Source organism: Giraffa tippelskirchi, chromosome 5 (genome assembly GCF_054371585.1).
Source record: "Giraffa tippelskirchi isolate mGirTip1 chromosome 5, T2T-mGirTip1v1.2.pri, whole genome shotgun sequence".
Lineage (NCBI taxonomy): Eukaryota > Metazoa > Chordata > Mammalia > Artiodactyla > Giraffidae > Giraffa > Giraffa tippelskirchi.
The window spans coordinates 99775045-99785675 of NC_137279.1; the positions used below are offsets into that span (position 1 = coordinate 99775045).

The following is a 10631-nucleotide window of genomic DNA, read 5'->3' on the forward strand; positions in this document are numbered from 1 at the left end:
TAGGGCTCCTGGTAAACAAGGAGCGGGCAGCCAATGGGAGAGCTGTGCACGAGGGCAGCACGAGCCTCCAGGCCAGCGCTCGCGTGGCCCTGCCGGTCGGGCTTACTATATAAAGCAGTTTCCGGCTCTCAGTTGCAAACTCTCCTTTCGTCTTCTGAGGTGGAACGCTTTCAGCCTCCCCTCCGAAATCCGGAGCTTTTCTCCAGCTGTTAGAGGGAAAAAAAGGAAAGAAATAGTTTATTTTTCTCTTGGAATCTCTTGACATAACCTACAGCTTACATTTTTGGGTGGACGTGTTTTCGAAAATTTAGTAGAGAATTGAAAAGTGAAAAAGTTTTAACTTACAGCAAAGGGTCCTTTGATAGAGTTTTGTTTTGTCCTCATTTTTAACTCTTAAGCAAACGCAGCCCAACATGGTGATATTCAAGAAGATCAAGTCTTTCGAGGTGGTCTTTAACGACCCCGAAAAGGTGTACGGCAGTGGGGAGAAGGTGGCTGGCCGGGTGATAGCGGAAGTGTGTGAAGTCACTCGAGTCAAAGCTGTCAGGATCCTGGCTTGCGGAGTGGCCAAAGTCCTGTGGATGCAGGGATCCCAGCAGTGCAAGCAGACGTTGGACTACCTACGCTACGAAGACACGCTTCTCCTAGACGACCAACCAGCTGGTGAGTGACCCAACTGTTTGCTGGAGGGTGAAAGCGGATTCAAGAAGGGAACTGATAAGGGTAAAGCCCACACTGTAGATCCTAAGTTGCTCGGGTTGTGGGGTTTGAATTTTGTGTGGCTTCCTTATCTTTTTTAGCTTTAACTTGCAAACTACCCCCCACCCCAAAAAAGGGTGATTTGTGCAACTTCTCAGGGTGCTGTGTTCTGCGGGTGATCCTGAGGGATGTTGACTTAGCTATTGAAAGATTTTTCTATCTACATAAATTGCTTGTTCTTTGCTTGCTTCTTGTTTAAGATGATGATAGGTTGAGCTTTTCAGCACTGCAGGGCTTTGCAACTTTTTGTTTAACGAATGCATCAGAATCTCATTTAAGAACAGAAGAGGTTCTGCATTACTCTTGCACGCTGCCCAAGAATTCCTTTTCGCACAGATGCATTTTAAGTGTAACAAGAAACCTATAAGCTACTCCTGTTTCTCTCCCTTCAGGTGAGAATGAGATGGTGATCATGAGACCTGGAAACAAATATGAATACAAGTTCGGCTTTGAGCTTCCTCAAGGGTAGGTTATGAACCAAATGCAGCTATGATCTTATCTGTCTGTAAAAATCTTCCCCTCCTTTGATCACTCTTCTTGGAGAGCATTTTTAAATTGTTTCCTTTTTCTTGATAAAGGCCTCTGGGAACATCTTTCAAAGGAAAATATGGGTGTGTGGACTACTGGGTGAAGGCTTTTCTTGATCGCCCCAGCCAGCCAACTCAAGAGACAAAGAAAAACTTTGAAGTGATGGATCTAGTGGATGTCAATACTCCTGATTTACTGGTGAGATTTATTTTAAGAGTCTCTTCTTGGTGGGTTTCAGAGATAAGTAGTCAGGTTTTTAGGGCATTAAAGTGAAGCCCTTCGGGGAATCAAGTCCTTAAGTCATCAAGGTGGGAGGGAAAACTATCTACTTTAAGCAGTGGAATGAGAAGCAGAGAAAGGATCTCTAGAAATTCTCAAAACTCCTTTTTCCACTTCATTCTACATAGGAACCTGTGTCGGCTAAAAAGGAGAAGAAAGTTTCCTGCATGTTCATACCTGATGGGCGGGTATCTGTCTCTGCACGAATTGACAGAAAAGGATTCTGTGAAGGTAAAAATCTAGTGCTTAAAATGGGAGACTCTTAAAACAGGAGCTGCGGGTTTGGGAGTAAGGGCAGGAGGCAGGGACAGATTAAAAGTCATAGACTGCACTGAGCATCAGTTTTCATCTTTCTCATTTTCAGGTGATGAGATTAACATTCATGCTGATTTTGAGAATACGTGTTCCCGCATCGTGATCCCCAAAGCTGCCATTGTAGCCCGCCACACTTACCTTGCCAATGGCCAAACCAAGGTGCTGACGCAGAAGTTGTCATCAGTCAGAGGCAATCATATTATCTCCGGAACCTGTGCATCATGGCGTGGCAAGAGCCTTCGTGTGCAGAAGATCAGGCCTTCTATCTTGGGCTGCAATATCCTGCGAGTTGAATACTCCTTACTGGTGAGTAGGTGGATGGGGTTGGAGAGAGAAATTGTTAATTTGTCGAAACAATAGTGGTGTTTCTCCAGATTTCTAGCCTAACAAACTGATGTCTTCCTTTCTAGATCTATGTTAGCGTCCCTGGCTCCAAGAAAGTCATTCTTGACCTGCCCCTGGTTATTGGCAGCAGGTCAGGCCTCAGCAGCCGGACGTCCAGCATGGCCAGCCAAACCAGCTCTGAGATGAGTTGGGTAGACCTGAACATCCCAGATACCCCAGAAGGTGAGCCAGATACCTGATGTCATTTTTTCCTCTCTGGCCTGGGTAGGTTTGTAAAATTGTGATGGTTAGGCTTTTCTTGGCTCCGCTTCTTATCTCCATGCTTTATCTCTCTAGCTCCTCCTTGCTATATGGATAGCATTGCTGAAGATCACCGGTTGGAGAGCCCCACTACTCCTCTGCTAGATGACACAGATGGTTCTCAAGATAGCCCTATTTTTATGTATGCTCCTGAGTTCAGGTTCATGCCACCACCTACTTATTCTGAGGTGAGAATTGTCATTTACCACTACATCTGTCCTAAGCCTTTTATAGGAAGTGAACTTCTCAGGATTGCCAGACTGGATTGTTGGTTTTTTTCTTACCCAAACTAAAATACTCTATTTCTTTTCTTCCTCCCAGGTTGATCCCTGCATCCTGAACAACAATGTGCAGTGAGCATGTGGAAGAAAAGAAGCAGTTGTACCTACCTGTTTCTTTTCATCTGTCTTCCTGGACTCGTTTAATTTTTTAGAGACTCAACAGTCTCCACAGTGGGGTACAGGTCCACCCCAGCCTCTGACTCTCCCGTGTAGGAGGTGATCAGCAGGCAATCTCTTGGGCCTTAAAGGGTGCGCACTCGTCCTCAACCAGTGAGATGATGTGATACAGAGTTTTTTTTGCTAGATGGGTTTAAAAACACATTCGAAAAAATGTTAAGGCCCATCCCATTTTCTTGAATCTCTTTGAAAATTGAGGCATTTTCAGTAGTTTTGAGTAAGGGGTAGAAATGGCATCCTGGCATGGTGTTCCCACGGTTGAATGGAGGGGATTATATACTAGATATTGTTATAACAACAGATCTTGAACCTCTGCCATGTGGAGGAGAGCCAATTTAGCAAACTAGGAAAGGGAAAAGGAAAAATGGTCATGGCCAAAACTTTGGGAAAAGGATGTTCTTAAAATCATTGTTCCCCATTGTTTGTACACTTACAGAAAAAAAAGAAAAGCCCTCCAGAATTGATTGGGTTTGGACTTTGGAGCAAGCTTCCCATGTGAATTAAAGGGGAGGAGTTCTAAGTTTCTTTGTTTAGAAAGTAATCTTAATCATAAAGCAGTAGTAACTGTCCCCCACCAGAGGTCTTAAAAGCCATTTTTAGAGCCTATTGCACTGTGTTCTCCTGTTGGCAAACATTTTTATGTGGGAGAATTTTTTTTTTTTTCATGTGACGCCTTGGAATTGATTCTGAGGTGATGTCCTTAGCACTTTAGTTTGTGTCAAATTTGGGGTTTTTTTTCCTTTCTCATATGTAAGCTAAAACTGGTCTACTATGTCTCTAGGGGTAAGCACAATGACAGGGAAAAAAAAGTGTTACTGCTTTTGAGACTTTGTCCCAGTGTACGGAATTCTGCAGTTCTGACACTGATTACGTGAGAAGGGTTGCTGCTATCAGCCTTGCCCACTGTGACTTCTCCAAACCCAAGGAGGAACCCTAGATAAAATGCCCCAACACTGTGATCAGAGCATCCAGATGTTGCCATGAGAAACCAGAAGGCAGATCTTCACAGAAGCCCTGAGGGCTCACTTCCTGCCCAGTGTTAGGAGACAGGGTTGTTGACAGCCCCCGTCTCACTGCAGCCTCTAGCACTTGGTCAGTCACTCTCCGCCTTAGCACTTTGTTCACTGTCCTGTGTCAGAGCTCTGAGCTCTATCTACCCTTTTCTGAAAAAGAATGTGGGCTGAAGGTGGTTTCATTTTTTGTTTTTTAATTGTATATCTTTTTGTATGAGAAAAACTATATTTTGTACTTAACCAGATATATTTTTCACCCCAGGTGGGGGTATTCTTTGTAAAAAAAAAAAAAAGGAAATAAAAATAAAGTTTTTTTAATGGCAAAAAAATGTTTCTCTTCTTGTCTGTGAGATAATATTGAAGCTATTAGAAGATGTGCCTGAAGGAGCTTTCCCCCTTACTTCACAACTCAAGATTGTTGAAAACCCTATAGAGAAACCATTTCTTACTGATGCTAAGGACTATAGTCAGAATGGGGGTTAGGAGGTTGAGGAGGGAAGGAATTTGAGCTACATTGTTTTTTGTCCAATTTACTATAGTGGGGTCTTCTGGTGGTCTAAGCTAGTTTTCTACATCTTTAATCATTATTAAATTTCTTCAACTTGGGAGTATATAAGGCTTTTTTTTTGTTTAATGAGCTCCTGAAGTACAGAGAAATGAATTTTGTAAGGGCATTTGGGAGAAAAATGTTATGGTACTTTTATTTCTTATTTTGGTTTCATCATAGTTTCTTGCCAGTAACAATGTGGTTTATATGTAGGAAGACATAAGATACTACAGGACTAAAGGATTTTTACAGTTACAAATAAATTTTTTGAAGACGGGCTGCCTTTTTTTTTTTTATCTCTGCAGTTCCTAGAACAATTCCTATCCAGGCACATGATCATAACTCAGTAAATGCTGAACATTCAAATCCACCTTCATCCTTAGGGTATGCTCTACAGTTCCTGTTACTTCTTTGTAGAGTAGTAACAGATTGATAACATAACTCAACCTCTAATTGAAATGATTATTATTCTTAAGGGAGTGACTTACAGTGATAAACCCCGAGATGGCAGAGGTTAACATATTTTCTGATTTCTGTTTCATTTAAACTTCTGCAGACAAATTTAGTCTTAGCCTTTATTGGGAGAAGGGGGTTGGCTTTTCTGTGGACCTCCACATAGTAATTCCCAACTTCAGACTCCTGAAAGTTCATTAAAAATGAAAGTGTTAGTTCAGTTGTGTCTGACTCTTTATGACCCTGTGGGCTGTATCCCACCAGGGTCCTCTGTCTGGAATTCTCCAGGCAAGAATATTGGAGTGGGTAGCCCTTCCCCACCCAGGGATCAAACCTGGGTCTCTGCATTGCAGGCGGATTCTTTACCGTCTGAGCCCCCAGGTTCATAAAAATCAATGTAAATTGAACAGAAAGTGGGATTGAAAAGATTCTTTTCCAGTTCAGTTTTTGTGTCTAGCTTTCATTCTCAGTAGCTCTTTTGTGCCTCCTGTTTTTTCTTTATCAAGGCATCAGGTTTTAGCTCTGTTGCCATGGTGACTGTCACCTTCACTCTCACCTTTGCCGCCTCCATTTCTCACCTGTTCAAGAATTTAGGGCCTCCTCCTTCTTTCATATCTGTGACCAGATTTGAAACCAGGTCAAAGTTGATGGAAAAGTTTTTCTGGAGCTTGTTTTCCAGGGACTGGAGGGGTGGGGCAAGGACAAGAGCTGGCCAGAGGGCAGGACAAAGAGAAGGGGAGACCATGGAGCACAAAACTGTGGTTGTGTACACAGCCTGGCTACTGGAGTGTGATACAAGAAGGGGATGGAGAGGGTAGATAACTTACAGCCAAGGTCTGATAGAGACTTGAGCCTTGAAGGCCCAGAACATATGCACCCCCTCCTGATAGCATAATAGTTCAAATCCAGCACAGTCCAACAGAACTTCTGTAATGATGGAAAGGTGGTACATTTGCACTAATACAGTAGGCACTATTCACATGTGACAAGTGAGCTCTGAAATGTGTGGCTGCTTTTACTGACAAACTGAATTTTTGTTTTTGTTTGTTTTAAATTTAGTTAGCTCCATGTGACTAGTGACTGTTGAACAGCGCAGAATAATCTGAGGAACGAAGTAAGCAGCTATAGCTGTTCACCCAGAGGAAATACATCCCTCCCTTAAAGCACAAAAGTCTCTACTGGACTTCTTTTGACTTTGATACACAACTTCTACCTCACCTCAGGACATCTGCATATGGGCTCACTTAAGTAGTCCTCCTTGGGTCCTAGCCCAGCTGTTTCTCCATTTAAGTGGGTGGATATTTTGGGTCTTCCTTTCCCATACTCTTCTCATATGTCTACTAATTTTTAAGGAACTATAACCTACACATACACCCATTAAAGAAGATCCAGTTCTTAGTTTCATTTATTCATTAGGTCTAATCTGGTATAGGAAGATCTAAAAGAAGACAGAAAGAAACTATCTAAAGAGAGAAAATAGCTAGAGAAAGTAAAATTAATAAGAAAAGAACTGATACTTCTACAATCAGGATCCTGGACCACCTTGATAACTCTGAACAGACTGGAAAAAACAAAGATATAATTTGGGAGGGAAAAGTATGGAGAAGATCTGACCAAGTACCTGGTCAATAAAAAAAAAATCACATAAGAGCTAAAGGTTATAAAGTGGGCTGAAGAAGTGACTTTTGGCCAGTTTTTTCACTACTATATAGACCTTTTCCTAGAATTCCTTCCACAGACTATCCCTAGGTGACAGAATGAGTAAGATAGATAAGGAAAATGTTTTGCCGACCCTCCAGTGGCCCAGCCCTTGTCTCAAGTATCCTGAACTCGGTAGTTCTGGAGTGGAAAAAAAACAAAGCAACTTTTGTCCCAGTCTCTGTTCTGTCCCTACATCCACTTCCATTTCCTAAGCAGAAAAACTCCCTCTCAGAGATGGCTACAGATCCAGGGCTGCCGTCCTGGCCCAGTAGGTGAATCTATAGCGTAGAAGTTCAAGATCAGCCTTCTTATACTATTAAGGAGAAATAGTATAGTGTGGTAATTAAGCACATGTACCCTGGAGTCAAGCTATCTAAATTCAAATCCTACTTCCACCACTTAACAAACTGTATGACCTTGCAATTTGTTTAACCTGTGCTACAGTTTATCTGTAAAATGGAAAATAATAATAGTACCTACCTTAGAAGATTGCTGTAAGAATTTTAAAAATCTATGGGAAGTATTTCAACAATGGCAAACAAGTGCTTTTTTAAAATTTTAAGTATTTATTTATTTTTGGCTGTGCTGGGTCTTCATTCTTCCCATGGGCTTTCTCTAATTGGCGAGAGCAGGGCCTACTCTCTAGTTCTGGTGCACGGGCTTCTCATTGTGGTGGCTTCTCTTGTTGCAGAGCATGAGCTCTAGGCGCACGGGCTTCCGTAGTTTCAGCTTGTGGGCTCTAGAGTTTGGGTTCAGTGGTTGTGGCAAACGGGCTTAATTGCCCTAAGGAAGATGTGGAATCTTCCTGCACCAGAGATCAAACCTGTGTCCCCTGCATTGGCAGGTGGATTCCTATCCACTGTACCACCGGGAAAGTCTGGAAACAAGTGCTCATAATCTAAAATATTGCAAAGGCATATTCACCACCACCACCTTGATTAGCTCAGTCCCAGGCATGTCCCCAGAACTGTTCTTCCTCTGACCTGTCATAAATAACACCATTCTCTCTTTGTTCCTCTGGATTCCCTTTCTGTGTTGGGGGAACAAAGGCGTCTAAGAAGAGGTCAGGGTACAGAAGCTGACTCCACCTTAGTTAATTTTGTGGTGGGAGAGAAGTGGCCCATTATTGGGACTCCCAACCACTGGGCCAGGATAGGCCCTCTGCACACTCCCATGGTATAGTTCTTTCATACTCCTGCGTGCTTCACAGGCCTCTGGAGTAACTCTGTTACTTCACCTTCTGGAAATTAGTTAACTGAGCTCTCAACTTTTCAGTACTGTGGGGTTGTCAGAGTCGGACACGACTCAGTAACTAAACAACAACAAACTTTTCAGTACACAATTTCAGGAAAAAGAGTCCCACCATTTGAAGTGATAAACTGAGAGACAGAGAGTGATGGATATACAATGTGACACTACAAAGAACTCTCAGACTCCTCATTTGAAGGCATTGCATCTCATTTGATTTATTTCCCTAAGGTAAATGCATGAGTGAGTAGCACAAAAACCAGTGGAGGTGAGCTCCACTGATGAAGCCCAATTTAGCCAATTTAGGCTCTTCCTGTCTTGTCTTGACCCTTCCCTTGGTGTGACCCTGCTGTGTGCCCTAGGGAGCCTGTTATGTAAGGAGAAAAGAATGGACAGGCTCTGAAGACTGGGGTTTTTCTGACTACCAATTGGTTAGTCATCTTCAGCTAATAGAGTGATGGGAGAAGGAAGAAGAGAGGCAGAACATGGGGATGTAACTGTGAAACCCACAGGCTTTGAGTCCTGAGATGTCACTCAGGGTCCATTCTTATTCCTTGTGAGTGATGGAGCTGCTGGCCACCTCTCCAAGTCAATCAAACAGTCAGTAAACAGGTTCTTGGAAATGTCTGGCTGAGTACCCAGCTCAGATATTTTTAACCTCTTGGATAGATGGACAGAGGAAGGATTTCAGTTGCTGGGAGGAGAGGTGGGGTTCAGGACTGTGAGAACTGTGTTTCCCTTGTATGGTTCTGTGGCTAAAGACCCCTCCCTCTCCAGTCCACCTGTCTATATTCCAACTTCCCCCTTCGCCTATCCAGGCTCATAGTTTCCTTCCTTCCTTCGTCTCCTGTTCTCCCATTTCTCTGTTTCATCTTTCATGCTTGCCTCATCTTCCAACCCTGAGGAATCTTTGATTTCTGTTTCAGATCCCAATATGTTTTTAGCTCCATACCCCTGAAGATCGGGGAAAGGTGGTTGAGTGGTGACCAGCGGCTCCTTTGCTTTTGCTGGAGAAAATGTTGCCTGCCACTGGTACCCAAAGGCTTCTCTTTAGTTCTACTTCCTGAGCTGTCCTGGAGGAGAGCTTCATTCTCTCCTGCAGCCTCATGAACCTTACTGCCCTCAGCTCTTGGCAACAGAATTGGAGGTCTTGGAAGGCCAGGTTTGGGCCACATATACCTTTGGAAAGTAGAAGAAATGTTGGTAGAGGTCAGAGGCAGCAAACCATGGGCTCATGGGTGGAATCAGCTTGCAGGCATTTAGACATTTCTACAGTTTCTTCTTAAATATCAATATTTGAATTGGTTGTAAACATTAAACACCCTGGAGGAGGGCATGGCAACCCACTCCAGTATTCTTGCCTGGAGAATCCCCATGGACAGAGGAGCCTGGCGGGCTACAGTTCATGGAGTCATAAAGAGATGGGACACGACTGAGCAACTAAGCACAGAACAAACATTAAACAACCAGATGTCAGTAAAATCTATTGTCTGGCACCCCCTAAAAAGTAACCATCTTTGGTAACACTGAGCCCACATTCCTTGATGCCATCAACCTGCTGGAGCTAAAAGAGTTAGGCAGACTCATATTTACCAGTTCTCGCCATCCCCTATTGCATTCCACTCACCTGCTTCACTTCTTTATACCCTTGTCTGGTGTTAAGGTTTGGCTTAGGTTGTTACCTCTGGTCTAAGTAGAGCTTCTCTAGTATTTCCTCTGAAGGACCCCTAAGATTACAGAGACTGAATTTCCCCCCTCAGGGTTCCAGAACCATCCAAAGTAACCTGTCACAAGCCAGAAATGTCTTTGAAGTATCTGTTTTATGTTTAAAAACTACAAGTTTTGATTTATAGGGCATAATATATTTGTGTAGTTTTAGTATAAGAATAGTGTATCTTCCCTCACCAAATCTTAAAAGTAAAATTGACATTCTGGAAGATGTGCCATGTGTAGTCTGCAGCTCCAAATATATTCACCATATCACCAATGGTAAACTAATTTCAGTAGCACGATGCTAAAGACATGAGGCAAAGAGAGACATGGAAAGAAAGACATGGCTAGAGAGTCAGAAAAGGAAAGGAATCTGAAAGACAATGAGTTGGAGGGACAAGCTTGCTTTCTGGCTCTTAGCCACCCCTCCTCACCTAGCCCAGCCCAGCTCCTGAGAAGTTTGTAGACATCCTTGATATGTCTGGACAGGTGTTAAGAGTGGTGGCTCAGGGTGAAAACCTAGTGTCAAAATAGGGGCCAAGTATGGGAGAGGTGAGGGGCCAAGACAAGCCAAGTATGGTCAGACAGGAAACACTGTCCAGGGGCCAAGGAATAGGCTTGCAGACAGGAAGCGGAGGGCTGAGAAAAGGACTAGTCAGCATTTGTCCTTTCTCTCACTGAGCCCATCTTTGTTTCACATCCTCTTACCACCCCTGCCCAAGAAAAAATGAGGCAAAGAGTTACCTTGACCTCCTTAGAGGTAGGAATTTCTTCTCCAGAATGGCTGTTTCTGTGGCCACAGAACAGTATAAGGAGGATGAGCACTAGGACTCCTTTCCCCATCCACACGGGATGTCATCTATTCTCTCCAAGATAGGAAATACCCCAGATCTGTGTCCCTGAGTCAGCTTAGTTTGTTTCCTCCACTTCTTTGGTGGCCAAGACAGGTCTAATCTCCCTCCTATTCTAGCACTA

At 43.3% G+C, this 10631-nt stretch overlaps 1 protein-coding gene across 1 annotated transcript; it reads left to right on the forward strand.

The window, feature by feature from the left end:
• The first annotated feature begins 134 nt into the window (after nucleotides 1–134).
• On the forward strand, nucleotides 135–4326 carry TXNIP (thioredoxin interacting protein). Its single transcript, XM_081495084.1, has 8 exons — nucleotides 135–663; nucleotides 1152–1224; nucleotides 1338–1485; nucleotides 1695–1797; nucleotides 1931–2187; nucleotides 2292–2448; nucleotides 2563–2714; nucleotides 2848–4326. Exons 1-8 carry the CDS (start codon nucleotides 414–416, stop codon nucleotides 2881–2883), a joined length of 1176 nt encoding a protein of 391 aa, XP_081351210.1. The 5' UTR covers nucleotides 135–413; the 3' UTR covers nucleotides 2884–4326.
• Nucleotides 4327–10631: the final 6305 nt, after the last annotated feature.